This window comes from Anabas testudineus, chromosome 24 (assembly GCF_900324465.2).
Source record: "Anabas testudineus chromosome 24, fAnaTes1.2, whole genome shotgun sequence".
Classification (NCBI taxonomy): Eukaryota; Metazoa; Chordata; class Actinopteri; order Anabantiformes; family Anabantidae; genus Anabas; species Anabas testudineus.
The window spans coordinates 8,354,604-8,372,335 of NC_046632.1; the positions used below are offsets into that span (position 1 = coordinate 8,354,604).

The window sequence follows — 17,732 nt, forward strand, 5'->3', positions numbered from 1 at the left end:
TAAGGGCTTACTGTAGCATCTCTAAGTTCCTTGGGCTTGGGCGGGAAGGGGTGATGTGTGGGTTTGCGTTCAATGTGTTATTTACAAAAGTGATTGTACTGTTTTGTATTGTTGTGTAGGAAAAGTGTTATGTATGCATATTTTCAATAAAGCATTCAGGGTTTTGAAAAAAAAAAAGTGGCCGATGAAAGTTTGATGGGGCAGGAGACTTTGAGGGCCCAAACTTTGGACACCATTCACAATCTACAATAAAAGACAGAGCAGTAATTTAGCACACAACCATGAAGCACTGTGTTGACAAAGCTTGTTCAAAAGGGGTCTCCAGTGGATTGTTTATTATTATTCATTTTTAAATGTGTTAAAAGCTGTGTTGGCCCTATGGTCTCTTTTATGCTAAAAGGAATTATAAGAAGTTAAACTGCATCTTCACCCTTTATTCTTATAAACACTGGATAATAAAGTTAAAGGCACTTACCCAACAATCGAAATATTACAAATATGATTAAAATGGTAAAATATTTGAAAAGGGAGAATAAACCAGCAACAATTAAAGTGTAGCTGTACCTGTGCACTTTACCTCCAGAGACGCCCTCTTGAGAGACATAAAGGACACGAGATGGCTACAATGCGGAAGAGGTGCAAAGTGTATAAGCTGGTTCTCCACAGAGGAGGGTTAATATCTTGTGCTCAGTGCTGTGTGGATGTGTGTGTGTGGATGGATGTGTGTGTGGATGTGTGTGTGGATGTGTGTGTGGATGTGTGTGTGTGGATGTGTGTGTGTGGATGTGTGTGTGTGGATGTGTGTGTGTGGATGTGTGTGTGTGTGTGTGGATGTGTGTGTGTGGATGTGTGTGCAGCATCCCTGCAGCCTCTGTGTGCAGTAAACATGGCTCTGTTTTGCTCCATCTGAGGGGGAGGGGCTTCCACGCTGACGTCGCGCTGGCCCCTCCTCTCCTCCCCTCCCTCTCCGTCTGCTCCGCCGTCTCGTTCAGTGTGTCGAAGCCGAAAACAGAGCACCATCGAGGGGTCCTGCCTGGTCGTCAACCGAGCTCCCACGGCAGTCATGGCGGCGCCGTTAGCCCACTTCGATGAGGACTGGCAGGACTTTAACGAATTCAAGCCGTCCTCGGAGTCGGCCGACCAGCTGGACAAGCTCAACTCAAACGTGGGCGACTCGTCGTCGGGCCTAGACGATTTCTCCGACCTGGACAACAGTTTCTCCGGGGAGATCTGCAGCTTCAAATCGATGGAGGACCTCGTCCACGACTTCGACGAGAAGCTGACAGTGTGTTTCCGAAACTACAACACCACGACAGAAAGCATAGCTCCCATCAAACCAATCACGGAGGAAAATTACCTGAAAAACGACGAGTGAGTGTAGATTTTAAGCGGGTTTTATGTACGCTAACTTTTAATCTCTTTGCTAGCTAGCTAGCCACTTTAACCTCAGCAGGCTAATGGTACCCTGTGATTGACCCAGTACTTTAGCTTAGCTTCATTTGTCTCGAACAGACAACAATTAGTTCATCTTCTGCCGTGTTATAACAACCTGTTTTATTATTTGGTCAACTTAAGTCCTGGAGCAACACACTGCATATGACGAGCCGTTTATTAGCATACGTGGACAGTCTGCTCGTTGATGAACTTACTAAATCTCTGTGTGTTTTGTTGAGGGGACGTCGTGCCACGTCTTGACTTGATTTTATGCTAACGAGTTGATAGCTTTCTAACCACTGATCCATAAAGTCTATTGAAAGTAGGTGAATGGGTATTGACCCGTGCCTATGTTGCTTTCTTTTGGGTTTAGACTTGACCTTTAGGAGCCCTGCTGTTGCTTTTCTACTGCAAACACACACAGTATGCCATGTTGTGTACATGTACTTATTATATTCTGAAAGGTTACACTGTCAGCATCTGTTCTCGACATCTAAAAAGGCCATGTTATCTCAGGAAGAGGTCCTCAACACCTCAACGTCTCATGTCCACACAACACCAGGCTATTACTTCACAGCAGCAAGTCACATCAATCCCACACCAAGCATAGATGTCAGTGTAACTACAGAGCTGTATGAATCGCCCTCTTTTTGCCTTGTCATTTCTCTTGCATATAACACAGTATCCTTGTGCTTTTGTTAGGTCTAATCATGTATCTGTGCTTCCCCTGCTCTACTAAAGAGAAGTTAGTAACTTCCAGGCAATCGTGCTGCTTTACTTGAACATACATGATCCTGGAGGCGGCTACCAGTTGCCAGTACAGTTTTTGAAATATAATCTCAAGTTATCTAATTATAGTGCTGCAACCAGTGATTATTTGCTTGAATAATCACTTAATCACTTGATTTCTAAGATGTCAAAAATAAATAAATACCCCTGGATTACATCACAGATATCAGCATGTCTCTTGGACAGGAGAACTGAGGACTTTTTACTGGACTCAGACAAGACCTTATAGATATAGGGTGTGTGGTCAGAAAGGAAAAATAATCTCTGCTTGTTATAGGTGAAGAAACATAGGAAGGAGGATAGGGAATAATTGGGCAGCAGCCTGGCGAATCCCAAAGAGCAGTGCCAGGCTCAGTGAGCATCTTTTCTGGATGGCTGCACTTTTCCAGGACGTGCCTAGCCACTTAACAAGTTCTCCAGTAAGACCATGGCTGAGACGAACAATGGGGATGACAGGGAGGAAAATAGCGTGCACTTGTGTGTGTTTCTTTGAGAGTTCGAATAAGGAAAACAAAATGTGTTTGTGTTAAAGCCAAGTTGTGCATGTGGATTATATGTGTGCCTTTAAACAATCCTCTGCATAAATGTCTTTGAGCAAATAATCCAGGCACATTTTAAGTAGGAACAAATAAATGGGTTCCCTGAGATGTGGACTGGGCTTTTTTTTAAATGCAAATTCTCTTTGTGAAACTGAAGCTAAAGGATTCACGTGTCTGAGATGGTGTCATTGCTCAAGGCACAAAAAATATTTCCTGCCAGCCTCTGCCCTATTTAGAATAAGCCAACAGCCCCCCACTCCCCAAGCTGTGCACGAGGACTTCAGGGAGAAACATGAAAATTACGTAAACATTTGTCCATGTATCTCTGTGTGTGTGTGTGTGTGTCTGTGAGTGTGTGAGAGGGAGAGAGAGAGTGAGAGAGGGTATGGCAATAAAGAACCAATCTGACACATGGGTTCACAGCATCCATCCTCACTGTGCTTGCAGCAGTCTGGGCTAGGAATAAAACACAGTGACTTGCATGTGCACTTTAATTTTATATACTGCACAGACTTGATTTTTGTCATAGCATTTTAAAAACATGCATAGTGGCTGCAGGTTTTAGTTTTGTTTCATAGCAAGGCCAGATGAATGGACAGTGTTACATAGTACTGCATTTATAAAAGTGCAGCCTTTAATGTAGTCTCCAGCAAATCCTGAGTAAAATTAAATAAATAATGGAAACAGTGAGTAAACTGTGTAAACTTTGACAAGCATTGGATATTTTAGTTGATTCTGACATTTGAATCAAAACAATTTTCTTTTTCAAAATAAATGTCTGAACAGATTTTACAGCGTCCTTGAAATCTGGTAACCGATAAGATAGAAAGATGGAGTTCCACAGTTGAACAATGAACTTGTTATGTTTACCAGGCTCTGAGCCACCGTCTGCTTGGCTGTGATATGTTTTTTGCCAACTTGAGCGCTGAACAACATTGTAAACATTCAACAGTCTGTTGCTGTAATGATGATACTGTTTCTAATTTGGTCAAGATTACAAGCAAACTAAAACAAAAGACTGGGATGATAAAAAACATATGGTTCTTAAATTGTGACTTTAGAGAATACAATTCTATGTAGGCTGCTGAAAAGATTGTAGACCTCTGCTTTAAGTTTGAGCTACTGTATGTGTCAGTGTTGTTGTGGTTTCAGGCGACTGCTGTGAGATGCAGCAGGAACATAGTCAAGTGAAGAGGACGTAACATTGCCAAGTCATGCTGTGTCACAGAAATAAAGAGAAGAAAACAGGGTTTGTCGTAGCTACTGCAGGCTGAAAGCGGCTATCTTCTGCCCTTTGCTTGTAACTTTATTTTGTTTATTATATAACAATATTACTCTTTCACAAGTCCTTCCTAATTTCTTCCAGGGTGTGGAACGCTTTGACAGATAACTATGGCAACGTGATGCCTGTGGACTGGAAGACATCGCACACTCGCTCCCTTCACCTGCCCACCCTCAACCTCACTGAGCACGAGGTACATATACATATGCACACACAGACATCACAGTCCCTGATATACAGTTGCATAGAAAAACTAATTGCACCTTTGATTTGATCTTCAGCAAAATCACAAACATCAACAAACAAAACATTTCTAACCTGATAAAACAAAAGTAGTTGTGAACCTTTATGCGTTTATGAAACAAACCCTTTAAACATACTGAGTGGTGGTGGAAAAAGAGAAGAATGGCAACACTTAGCTTCCGATGTCACTGAACATCTACTGGAGTGAGGTGTTAGCAAACCTGGAGTCCAGTCAATCAAACAATGAAGGAGGTGTTGTGTAGAACAACCTTGACTTATAAAAAAAATTCCCCTGGTATTCATGGAGGAAACCAGTGCCCTCCAAACATAACGTAGCAGCATACCTGAACTTTGCCAGTGACCATCTGACACTGAACTACACTACTGAAACATATGGTAACGTTTAGTGTAAAAAGGAAAGGTGTACCAACATGAAAACATCTTCCCAAGAGTAAAGTACAGCGCAGAAACCATCAACTGCTTTGCTTCATCTGCAGCTGGACAGGTTTCCATTGTTGGAGACAAAATTGATTCCTTAAGGATAATTTCAAGGTGGCTGTCTGTAAGGTGAAGTAGAGACGAAGGTGGGTGATGCAGCAGGACAGTGACCCTAAACATAAAAATAAATCTACTATAGAAGAGCTTTAATCACAGTCAGAATCCAGATTTCTCAAGAATATGGCTGAGCTGAAGCAGCTCTGTGAGGAAGAATGGTCCAAAGTCCCTGCAGGTCACTGTACAGGTCTAATGCTAGAGGTTTTTGCTGCCAAAAGTGGTTGAACCATTTACAGTCCTGCTCACCATTATTTGCACCCACAAAGTATAACCACATAAGACTCATGTTTTATACAAAACTGCAAATGATAAATAATTAAAAACAAAGAAAATAGAAACATGTAAAGCTGTTGGAACTGGTATTGACACCCTTCACTGTAACAGAATAGAAACACATTTTACACCTTAGGTTAATCACAAATGAGAATCACATGTGACAGATTGTTGCGGTAAATGAAATGGTCTCACTGAAAAAGAGACACACAGTCGCTCTTCTTCTTCAAGCTGCGAAGCCACCTGTTTGTTGCTTCATCAACTTCTTTCCTTCTATGTCTCAATCTCTCCCCCCGACGGACAGAAGTTAGATAACCAGTCTCTGGATCTGTCAGATGATGAGGAGCTGAGGGAGCAGATGGATATGCACTCAATCATCGTCTCCTCCATCAACGATGAGCCCCTCTTCACAGCTGAACAAGTAATACATTCACACACGCACATATGAAGAAGTTCAGCTGTGTTGTGTATAGTTTATATCCACATATTTGTGATTGTAAGTAGAGTTGGCTATCATTTTAATTGAAATAAATTATGCACTCCACCCACCTGCATGTACAATTACAGTGGCAATAATTTTCCTGCAGGGTTCTTTTTAGGCTGAAACGTTTTCTTTTTTTAGATGATCAAAACATTTTTTTCTCTGGTTCCTTGTTTGAAAGTTTTTCACATGTGCATCTAACATTGTCTAAAGGTCTTATCCACACTACAAAGATGTCTTGAATAAAAAAGAAACTGCACATACATTTGGTTTGACTCTTGCACAAACATCAGCTGTTGCAAGACATGCAGATCAACACCCTTTTGTGTATGTTAGAGCATGACACAGCAGGCAGAGTGTTCTCACCATACTCCTCTGCTGGTTGACTTAGATTATTGCGTTAAATATCAGCAGTACCTCACAAGGCGCCTGGGTAATAGAGTTTTTTAAACCTAGGTGATAGAGGAGATAGAGGAGATGATGCAGGAGTCTCCAGACCCAGAAGACGACGAAAGTCCGTCACAGTCAGACCTGTCCATGCTGTCTCAGGACCTCCATGCTATGAAACGCTCTGGCTCCAACACCAGCTACGAGGATCGTGAGTATTACACAGTCATGTACAGTTACAACATAAAAGCTTTTACAGTTATTGTGCTAACCCCCTTGTGCTAACGTGCTTCCATTCACACTCTTGTAGCTCACTTAAACGCTTAATGAAGCATGAATGTTCAGATAGTCCAGCTCCACACGTGTGCAATATCATACTTATGTAATGTGGAACAAATACAAATGGGCAGCAATTGCGTCGTCACTACATGTTATATAATCATCAACATATATATATACTTTGAACATATTTTCTGATGCTCGGGTGGTACAGGCTGCGCTGTTGTACACATTTTGTAGATGCTGTTTCAGCTACCAAAATATATTTATCTCTACTGTGCTTAACATACAGTATTGTGTGTAAAATGTCAAGAATTACAAGCCTACTTGCTACTACTATTGGAAACCTTAACAGGAAATGGCACATAATTCATCAGTACTCTGATCCTCTTCCTATCCTCCTAACACATCTGTACATTATCCCCTAGGTTTGCGTCAGCTGTCTGTGTCTGAGCTGACTGAGACTCTAGAGGAAGTGGAGTCTGCCATTCGCCGCTACAGTGAAGAGTTGATCCAGGCTCTGGCTCTGCGAGATGAACTGGACTATGAAAAGGAGGTACTTTAATTTTCATCATACGCTATCACAACAAGGCAAAAAATACACTGCCCCCCTGTCTGCAGAGACTGTGAAAAGCTAAGAACCAGTAAAAAAAAGAACTATGTTATCAACAGTATAAAGCTTTAAAGTCATATATATAGTCAGACATGTCGCTCAACTGTAGCAATGTTTAGTTGTAAGGATGTTAAAAAAAACTAAATTCAGGAGAGGAGGGCCATTTGAACATCTGTTGTGCAGTGAGAACAGACCGCAGTGCTTACAGCGTTCTGTAGGCCAGTTAGAAAGGTCAGTGAATCGCTCGCAGCTTTATTTTTACCATTTGCTTCAATGTCAGGACGTCACGGTGTATTTTTGGCAGGAGCTTAAAATTGTAGAATTACATGTACAGATACTTTAGTGTAAAGAGGAAACTGTAGTGCCATCCTAAAAACTGACATAATTGAAATGGAGTTTTGTATGACGAACAGGTGAAGAACAGCTTCATCTCGCTGCTGATTGACGTGCAGAACAGGCAGAAGGAGCATCGCGAGCTGCTGCGCAAGAAGAAGAAGATCAGGAGTACGACTATAACCGGTCCCAATGGCCAGAGGACAGCCAGCACGCACATACCAGGCACGGTGAGTCATGTGGTGACGCTGTGTGGGATGCAGAAACACATATGCCCTGTAAGCATGATTACAGTGACGAGTAGTGAAACAGACGCACTCACACACTCCTTTGAATTCTCAGCAGATGTGCATGATGCATGATCCGACAGATAGTTTGCATGAGTGAGCCGCTTTTCCACTTGCACCATGGGTTTGTGCTGAGCCTTTTTCTTCTTCTCCTTAACATAGAAATCTCCTTCTCTATTTACTCTTTTTTCCTCCCTTCTTCCTCTCACTACTTGTAGCTCCTCACTCTGGAGGGACTCTCCAATGTCATTCAAAATGGCCTCCGTCAAACTTTTGGCACCACAGGAGGGGACAAACAGGTGCCCCCTGCTCTTTCTTTCCACTGCCGATAACATTTCTGTGCTGTTTTGTTCTTTTATTTTTTCCACTGGCATGTTAATTTCCTTTTTTACAGCTACCACCACTGGCATCATTTGTTCTGTTATTTTATCAGTGTATCTTCTCTCTGTGCTTGGTTTTTTATCCACTGTTTCTTCACTTTGTTCATTTGTCATTTTATTTTATATAACATAATTTTTATTTTTCACCTGCCATTTGTATTTTAAAGGTTTTACTGTGTAGTAATCGTATTGGTCTTTTGTTTTCAAGTCGAGAAGATGCTCTTGCTATAACAGTTGCTTTCTTTACTTACACATCAGCAAGCATTTGCTCTAATAAGCCTTCAGTCACATACAAACCTGATATGATCTTCTTTGGTAGATGCAAGATTGGATTAAAATAAAAGAATAGGAGTGTTCAGTTAAAATATGTCACAGTATTTTTTGTTTGTTTCATTGTATTGTACATGATGTTTTCTTTTCAGTACCTGACCACAGTAATTCCTTATGAGAAGAAAGCAGGTTCCCCGGCTGTAGAAGACCTCCAGATCCTCACAAAGAGTAAGTGTACTGAAGTTTTTCATCATTTGACTTTGGTTTGAAGCAACCTGTGTTTTCAAAATGTAACCTACTGCTCTCTTTTTCTGCTTAGTCCTCCATGCCATGAGGGATGACAGTGAGAAGGTACCTGCCCTGTTAACAGACTACATTCTCAAAGGTAAACATTTGGCCTTTTTATTATTGCTCAGTTATTGCTCTTGCTTATGTTGACTTAATCAAATGGAGTGAACATAATGTGAGGTGTGTTTCACACCCGGATGACTTTTGATTAATGTCACTTCCACCTAACAGTCAGGCATCTAGTCCCCCGTTGGAGCAAGTACAAAATGAATTACTCTATTCATAACAACAGTAAAAAAAAGGGGATGTTGCAGAGAAAAAAAACAAAGAGTAACACTCACCACAGGCTGTAGATAAAAAGAGGGAGAAAAACTTTTCTTGCCACCCTTCACTGTTGACCTGTACCTTCCTTGTTTCTCATCTGTGCTGCACTGTTCCTTGGGTAGCTCTGGTATGAGAGCAGTGGAATCTGAGGTTTGTGAGGCACTGACACATTAACACAAAGTCTTCACCTTCAGCTTTCTCTACCGAGTCTTGTCAAACACTCTTCTCTCTCTCTCGCTCTCTGTAGTATCACTGTCTTTCCCTAAAGCAGCAGCTTTCCCTCTCTTGCTCTTTGCCATAGCGCCTATTGTTCTGTGTGGTGCTTGTGGCTGCACTACACCTACCCCGAAACACGTGAATACACTCAGGCACATGATTTCCCTTTTAATTGCAAGCTTGTAGTAGCAGCTGTTCAAGTGTGTGCTTCTCACCTGTAGAGCTGTTTTCCTCTTTTCTCACCCCACATATCTCCATGTGGTAGCTGCTCTGTCTTCTCAGCTGTCAAAGAACAGCATCGGTAATGAGCTGTTTTTGCCTCCACAGTTCTCTGTCCTACGTAAAGCCAAAGGCGAGCCTCGTCTTTCCAGGACCTTCCCCAGGACCATCGGAAGAGGGTTCTGGTAATTCGGAAGAAACCAGATAATCGAAATCCAAACCTTCCTCCCCATTTTTCACAACATAGACTTTCTTTCCTTGTGGCATTTTTATACTCTGCCACTCTATTGTTGTTCTAGGATTTTAACTCCAGATATAAATCCTTGGTCTATATATGTATTTCTTTTACATTTTAATCTTAACTTTTTATTGCCAGAGTGCTACAGCCCTGTATATCTTCATTGCATGATGACTTGTCTGTGAATGCCAGTAATCAGTATTAGTCCGAACACCTCACTTCCTGATTAACCAGTGGCTCCTGAATGATGAAGAGTCAGAAATAAATAGGTGTTTTTTAATTCTGTGTTGTTCATCAGAAATCCAGGCAAGTTTGCTTTGTAAACCAAATGCATTTTTATCTGTGGAGTTCATGCCTGAGAGGGAAAACAAGTCCTGGTTGAAATACAGGATCTCAGAATGCCCCACTAGTACTGGTATCAAGCATTAATTCTATTTTAATCTCTCTTTGGAAACCTTTGCTCTGATGGCATTTGATAATCGATTGCATATAATGTCTTAAAGTTAAGAACTCTGCTTGCTCAAGGATCAAAGAGCAAACCCTTTCATTTCAAAATTCAGGACTGTCTGTCTTTGTTGGTTTGGGATTTATGCTTAATATCAGCTGTTAGTTGAATGTTGAAACTAAATATTTTGTATACAATGAAGTGAAATTGCACACAGAAACTTTTTTACAGTTTGAAAAAGGGACAAAAGTGATGATTTAAGATAGTAATAGCAAGATGAACAAATAATGTAAAGCATATTTTTGGATGAGGAGATGTTTTTAATACGATTAGGGAGTAGCCAGTATCTGCTTATGTGACCACATTGCAGCCTCAGAGCTGCTCATAGACCTCTGAGCCCTCAAAGGGTGAACGCATCCCCAACAACTTTATCACTTCTCCAAGAGTCATCATTAGGAGTTTGTAGGTTTAGTTTAGTACAAAAAGACCTGAGTGGTGGAATCATTAGATAAATTAAGTGTAGTTAAGATCATTGTGTAGTTAAGCTTTAATTATAAGTTGTGGGTTTTCGCTGTTAGCCCTTTTTAACTGTTGTGGTAGAAGTTTAGTCGCTCTTAGACAAAGCTTAGAAATGTTACGTGGTGGTGTAAACTTGCCCCATCTTAATGTGAAATTGTGTTCATGTGTTGCCATGCATCAGTTTTACACTCCTACAGGGGGCGCTCCACTCATTTTATACACCGCCATGAGTTTGCACCACTCACTCTGTAAAACCATAACATCCTGGAGGAGCTTTAGTGAAGTTATAATAATAATAATAATAACAACCCTGATGATTTTCAAGTGATGTCATTAGGGTTATGTCAACTTGAGCTGGAGACCATGACATTACAACAGAAAGTCTGATTGTAGGATCCATACTAGGGTGAAAGAAGAGAAAACCTCTGTTCCTGTTCCATAAATTCAGACCACCAGTTTTTTTTTTATGTTTATTGTGCAGGTTTGCAGTAATGCAACACTGAGTCACTGGAACTCCCCCATTAAAACTTCGTAACACCAATCTAGCAATTGCTGACAAGCACATTCAGATCACCAGCTACTACCGGTGTGAAACAACACTCAGATCAGGTCTAGTCTAGCTCTCAGGTACGACCACGAGTGTTAGAGGTTTAAAATCTTGTTCTGAAAAGTACTGCCATTCCTGAGTCTTAATAACTGTCATGATTTGTACGTTCTCAGTTGAACAAAAGTCCTAGACTCTGCTTTGTATTGATAGTAGTATGTGTAGCCAGCAATCTAGTGTGCACAGAAGACGACTTCTCTGTAGCATCAATTTGGTGTAGCAGTCTAGTGACAATAGCAGAGATGCAGTTTTAACATCTAGCAGCACGCTTTCGGCGATCAGAAAGCCAGTGATTGATTTGCAGAAGAAAGTGAGACTCTTGTAGGGGGGAAAAAAGGAGGAATCAGTTTTTACTGGTTAAAAATTTGAGGCATGAATTTCATGCTTGTAACCAGAAGAAAAGGACAGAAGAGGGGAAAAAGGGGTGTGATGAAGATTGTGGATGTTGGGGATTATTGCACAAAGGACAGTTTAAATATTAGGAGTTTATTCTTTTATAAAGGATTACAACAACAAATAATGCTATGTTTAATTATTTATATGTACTGTTGCCAGCTTGGAGAAACATTCACGACTTAGCATGTGCTGCATGCACTTTACTGCAGCAAACACATTTCTGATTATATGTTTTTGTTTACAGCTTGATTAATATCACACTAAAGGGACACGTGCATGCTACATTAACGAGAAATCTTTTTAACAAATGAGCAGTTTGATTTTAATATAAACAAAATCACATAGGGCAAAGATGAACTGCAGGTGACGCGTAGCAGTAAGAAACAAGCCATTCTAAGAAAATGTCCCTCAGCTCGTCGTAATCTGGTAAATCCAAAACTTCAGTTAAAGTTGTTACTGTGTTAATTTATCTTTGGTTTTGTAATCAATTGGCAGCCAGCACAAAGGTCACTGAAGGATCTCATCTCAGGCCTCATCTGGTCTCTTCTTAACGGACATATCAGAGAGATTTATATTTATATCTGTACAACAAAACAAGCAATTAAAAAAGAGGCTGCCTTTGTAAATGCCTGATTTGTTTTTTGTTTTTTTTATTAACTCCTTTTGTTTTGAATGCAATAAAATTCCTTTGTTTGGGTTTTTATGTTTAATGTCTCATGTGGTACTGCAGTATATTAATTTATTGTGTAAATGTTCATTTTGTAACCATGTTATTGACTGTAATGGTACAAGTGTTTGTGCCCACATTGCATTGCAACTCATTTCAAATAAATTAATAAGTGAAGACTTAAGTGTTGCTTTGGCTTGTGTTAGTCTATTTGTTTTCATGCTTACTTATGTTTTTGTATATGGATTTTATCATGTTTCTGAATCTCTCTTGCTTGTTGTTTCTTTAACATCAACCTGCCCAGGGACTGTAGATGAATCTTCTGATGTGATGTTAATATTTGTTGTCCCTGATATATAAACGAATGAATGAGATGAAAGAAAAACTGCGATAAGTGACTAGTTTTTTGTCTTGTGTAAAAGAAAGAAAATCACCATGTTTGGAGATGTGCTTTATTACGGTATTGTTTTCAAGTTGTTTAAAACTGGTTGATTTGAACTTTGAAGCTAACAAATATTTTTTATCTGAACGTGTTGGGTGCCACCATACGACCACGCAGAGAGAAGCAGGAGGGAAAAAAAGCGTGTCTGTTGTGTCCATGGGCTTCTTGGTTACTGCTGGTTAACTTAATGGCACTTACAATTGGAATCTGCTGATAAAAGCTTCCTTTGATTCATCAGACAGATTTTAGTCCAGTACCAAAAATGAACTCTCTAATTACAGTCATGCCAGGTGCAACATGATCTATTATATTCCATCTTCTCTGGGTCACCACAGTTACTCCGACCATCTTGTCAGCAGTCTTATTGACATTTTTTTTCCCTCCTTCATTTGGACACAGGAGAGAGGAAGATTCCCTTCAACTAGTCAGAACGTCAGACAGAACAAGGAGGATTTTATGTAAATCAGCAGTCTCACTGGTCAAAATAAAAGAAGAAAAACAGGGCCAGTGTCTTGTCAGAATTAAAAGTCATCCTCGGGTTACAGGTTGGTGTCAGTGAACATAGTGTGCTCCTTCCTCACAGTGCTAAAGCCTTTGATAGTGTCAACAAATTCCTCATCCTCCATGAACTGTAAAGGAGAAGAGAAGTGGTTAAATAGAGCATACAGGTGCCAGCACCACATGTTCATTTTGCTGTTGATGTTTCTGCAACTATGTGTGATATACATATACATATTGGTGCAGAGATTTGAATAAAAGTTCATAAATAAAAAACTAAACTAAACAGTAAAAGAAAAAAGAAAATGCTCAACGTTACGGTTTTGGGGCTTTCTCACCATCCCACTGTCATGGCCCGAAATGTTTGGGTCCCACGTGTCATCGTCTTCCGCGAGGGCCTTCCCATCAACCACCTGGCTGACACTGCGTCTCAGAGAGTTCCCGCTGAGGATCCCCAGCTCACTCTGAGGAGGGAGCTCATCATCAGTAGGCTCACATTTAGCTTCCAGCACGTCCTGCTATGATGGGAAAAGATAGAACCATAAGCATAGAGATAGGAAATTTGTTAAGTGTGTGTGTGTGTGTGTGTGTGTGTGTGTTGTACCTCTGTCTTCATAGAGAAGCCCTTGAGAGTTACACTGTTTGAGAAACCTGTTGTGTCAGGTACAGTGTCGAACTAAAAAAAAGACAGCAGACCACATTTGAAGGAGTAATTAATTCTGTTTAACACATTTCTACATAGTAAATTAGTAAAGAAGAAGAAACTTACCAGAACAGAGTTACTGGGAGGGTAAACAGCCATGGGACTCCTCTTCTGCATGGGCAGGGCAACTAGTGGAGGTCTCTCTCTGGTGAAGGGGGGTTTGTTCAGGGCCTGGTATATGATGGAGATTGATGGGGAGAGGAGGAAAAAGACGCAACTTAACTGAGGGTTCTTTGTGAGAAGAGGACAGAGCAGCTACACACAAGCTGAAAGTTGTACTTCTTGAAAATACACTATCACCTTTCTGTATACGCTACGTATGGTGCAGCCAAGGTCTGGACGACATTGGGATGAAAGCAACATTAAAATGTTCAAGTAATGCCTCTCACCTTATGAAGCATGAATCCCAGCACAACAGCCAGCAGTAGCAGGGCGATGCCTGCCATCACTGCGATGAACCACAGCTCCTGGACGAGCGGTTGGCCGTCCTGATCTCTCTCGGCCTGCTCGCCACTGTCTCCTGCACCTCCTCCAGGAGGAGTGAGGCTCAGTGAATCTGCAGAGAGAACGTTGTGACACCGTGTCACTACAATCATCTGATTAATGAGATGTTGTTTGTGCAAGTGCAACATAGTTTCTGTGGATTTTAACCTCCTAAAAAGAGACTTAGAGAGTTAAATAAGTTGTGCAGTTTGTTCCAATTTGAACCACGGCTTTAATATGAACCTCGTGACCACTAAGAACACATCACCTGCTCATTTAATTGTCTCTTTGACAAATGAGGATGTCTCGAGGCTTGTGTTTATTTAGACGTCCACAGTGTCATAGTAATAAATTCAAAAGTCGACACAGTGAGAAAGAAAGACGATCACACGTGTAATGTAGAGGAGATAACCATGTAACTGGAGATATACAGGCTTGGATGGCCTAGTTCCTGTCGTGCAGTTCGCACCACACTCCACCTCCATTTCTATTTTTAGACAATTGTGTTGTTTTAAAGATGTGCAGCATACAAATATTACAAAACAGCAACTGGTCAGTGAGGTTAATAAAACTAAAGCCTAATGTGTCCACGATGTTCCTGTTCTGGACTGAAAGTAAGAGACGAGGAAGCAAACAGGAAAAAATGCAGACAGAGCAAAGTGTGTCCACCCAGGGACTCACCAGTGCTGAGGTCCGTGGTTCGGCCTGTGGCGGGGGTGCTGACAGCCCCTCTCTGTGTGATACATCGATCAGAAGGGGAAACAACCTGCCCGGCGTTTAGGATCACACCTGTTGCCACATCAATATTTCACATCTGATACTTTTACTTGCTGACTTGCTCCGGTCAACACCGCACAGATGAGGCCAGACTCTGAAAGCAATGATAGACTCCCATGTCCTGCTCCCGGCCCTGAGGATACCTGTTTTACTAAAGAGCAGGATGAAGAGACAGAGTATCACGGCTAAAACAGCCCCCAACCAACCGCATGTGTCGTCTAACCTTCTAAAAAAAATCCCATGAGCCTTTGCTTTTCTTCAGGAGCTCCATGGTAACAGCGAGGCGTCAGGTTTCAATTTACCTGAAGGGGTATGATAGCAGCTTCATCACCCCTCTGATCTTCAGGTGCACAGTTAGTCTGTTTGAGTGCATGTTGCATCATAACGAAATGATCGAAAGATTAATGGTGTTTGAAAAAATGTTTCAATTCTTTATTCAAAAATTTGAGTTCACTTTTTTCTACCTTGTGCCCTTGTCTAAGGAGTATTCTCTCTTCTTTTACCAAGTGCTCTGAGGATTATTCCACATAAATTGAGTGTCACATTTTAGCTCTAGCTATATTTTATAACGATGCATCATTTGAGTTTTTTTTATTTCCTGTCATGTTGATGAATGTCACAAAGGATTGGCACAGCAAGAGGGGTTCTGTCTCTTGTCTTGTGCGGACACTTTTATGACCACCATGGTCATTTTAATCATCCCACACTTAAATAGATCGTTTCCGTTTGCTCAACTTGTTGGAAAGTGGCGCTGCTAATTTAAAGGAAGAGCCAGTTTTAATAATTGTACATTTAGACTGGGTGAAAAACAGAAAAGGATGTGTTCGAGCATTGTTAGACCTTTTGACCTTGTTCAGAATTTCAGCTTTCATTTGATGCTGTTTACATCCTGACACAGAATATTGCACCTTACGTGTGACAATAGTGAACTATATGTTCCCTTTATGTGCTTTTATACTTCATGTGGGCTCTGAATGCTTCTGACCTCTTTGTATCGAGCAGAACGTACAGTACAGTACATGATGTCCCTTTGTAATATTCCACAGAACCACATGATGGCACTAGGCTGCAGCTGCTGGTTGTGTTGGTGCAAGGCAGTGTCCACTGTTAGGAGTGCTGCCGTACTTATCCTCAGTCCCAGATATTAATGCAGGGCTGAAGGCTGAAAACAGCTGCTGCAGCTGTAGCTGGCTACACACCGATAAATGTATCCTCAAAATACAGTATCATCTCTCCTTTTGGGGCAAATCTAGCTAAAAGCCTCAATGTGAAATAAAGTCCTGTCTCTCGGTTACGTCCTCATGTGGTCTCCAACTGTACAGTTGTCCATCTGCTGTCGGGGGATGATTGAGAATGACAGGCGGTAGGTACAGCAGCCGATTTAGTAACAGTATGTCAGGGTGTTCGTGGTAGCGCTGCAGGAAGGAATAAAACTTTAAAGTGGGTGCAGCTCAACGTTTTTGGTTCAAGACCAGTTTCCTGCATGAAAATCGTTACGTAAATTAAACATGAATCTCCACGTTGGTCAATGGAGACTCCATATGATTTCATATGATGTGCTCCCCCACTTAAAGTCCCCTTCCACTCAAAAGTGTGTTTCATTTCTTAATTAGGTTGGACTCATGTTATGTTATAAGGGAATTTCCAAACGATTTAATCTGTAGAAAAGCCTCTGAAGACAGAAACTAGTGAGGCAATACTCACAGTAACAGTGATGTAAAAGTGACATATGACGATCACATGCGAGTGTGTCAGGAAATCATTGTAGTTCTTACATAATTATGTTTTGAAGGACATCCCCTCTGTACGGTTATTTCAGGACCTTTGTTAGATGAAGCCCTGCAACATTAGATAAATGTCAGCAACACAATGTGAAAATCTGACAATTACATTTGCAACATTATCATTTGAAACCCATGTATTATTTATCGCTTTCTTTAAATATTCAGTCCTTGCTCCACTCGTCCAGACACCACTACTCTGTGTCAGAGGGGGCCCCCACGTTAACTACCAGCTCATTTGATTTATTTTTACAGACGAGCTCTCCTCTATCTAATATCCTAATCAGCATTCATACCTTGCTGTGATGATTCGGGACAATGCTTTTTTATTGAGGAAGTGATCTCACCCTTGAGTGCCAGAATCAGCCTTTTTTACAGCCCATCTCCTCAGGGCCTCATCCATCACCAAGGTGTCTGGGCGACACACGGCGCTAGACACATACTAACTCATTTAAGGAGAGGCACATACAGGGATATCACTCAAGATCACTAACTCACTTACTGACGGCTGATGTGGTGAAAAATCTCTTGCTTGTGCCAAATCCCTTGCAGCGCTCTGAGAGTTTTAACCACAGGTAAATAAAGAGATTATTTACCTTGTGCTGACAGATAAGGAGGGATAAAGGACGAATGGGTTCACTTGGATTTTGATTTCTGTTCATCCATCTTTATTCTTAAGGTTCCGCTGGCACGGGCTACCCTCCTTCCCCTTCCATCCATAAATGTAATATAGTTCTTGTTTTGTTTATTGCTTTTAGTGTGTGTAAATAAAATCACATGCTTGACGTTGCAGAACCAGTTGTGACTGATTGCTACTGAAGGCAGCTTGTCTGTCCAGTTAATACATCCTATGTCGACTGTAAACTCCATCAGAAACCATGTAATCCAAACTGAATATCTGTTTCTTCAAACACCAGTCCAATAAAAGCAGGGTGTTGTTCTTCACCACAGTGATTTGCAATCACATTTTCGAAATGAACAGTGGAA

The 17,732-nt window shown here is 41.1% G+C and overlaps 2 protein-coding genes across 2 annotated transcripts; one reads left to right on the forward strand and one right to left on the reverse strand.

Annotated features, from left to right (window-relative positions):
- The first annotated feature begins 979 nt into the window (after window positions 1-979).
- si:ch211-57i17.1 (FEZ domain-containing protein) lies at window positions 980-12,245 on the forward strand. Its single transcript, XM_026341446.1, has 9 exons — window positions 980-1,371; window positions 4,129-4,237; window positions 5,420-5,536; window positions 6,053-6,194; window positions 6,691-6,818; window positions 7,289-7,438; window positions 8,298-8,373; window positions 8,465-8,530; window positions 9,301-12,245. Exons 1-9 carry the CDS (start codon window positions 1,064-1,066, stop codon window positions 9,315-9,317), a joined length of 1,113 nt encoding a protein of 370 aa, XP_026197231.1. The 5' UTR covers window positions 980-1,063; the 3' UTR covers window positions 9,318-12,245.
- A 417-nt stretch (window positions 12,246-12,662) lies between these two features.
- On the reverse strand, window positions 12,663-14,179 carry si:ch211-57i17.5 (usherin). The gene is made up of 5 exons (XM_026341959.1): window positions 14,094-14,179; window positions 13,771-13,875; window positions 13,606-13,677; window positions 13,340-13,519; window positions 12,663-13,132 (listed from the first exon to the last, which is right to left on the reverse strand). Exons 1-5 carry the CDS (start codon window positions 14,148-14,150, stop codon window positions 13,043-13,045), a joined length of 504 nt encoding a protein of 167 aa, XP_026197744.1. The 5' UTR covers window positions 14,151-14,179; the 3' UTR covers window positions 12,663-13,042.
- Window positions 14,180-17,732: the final 3,553 nt, after the last annotated feature.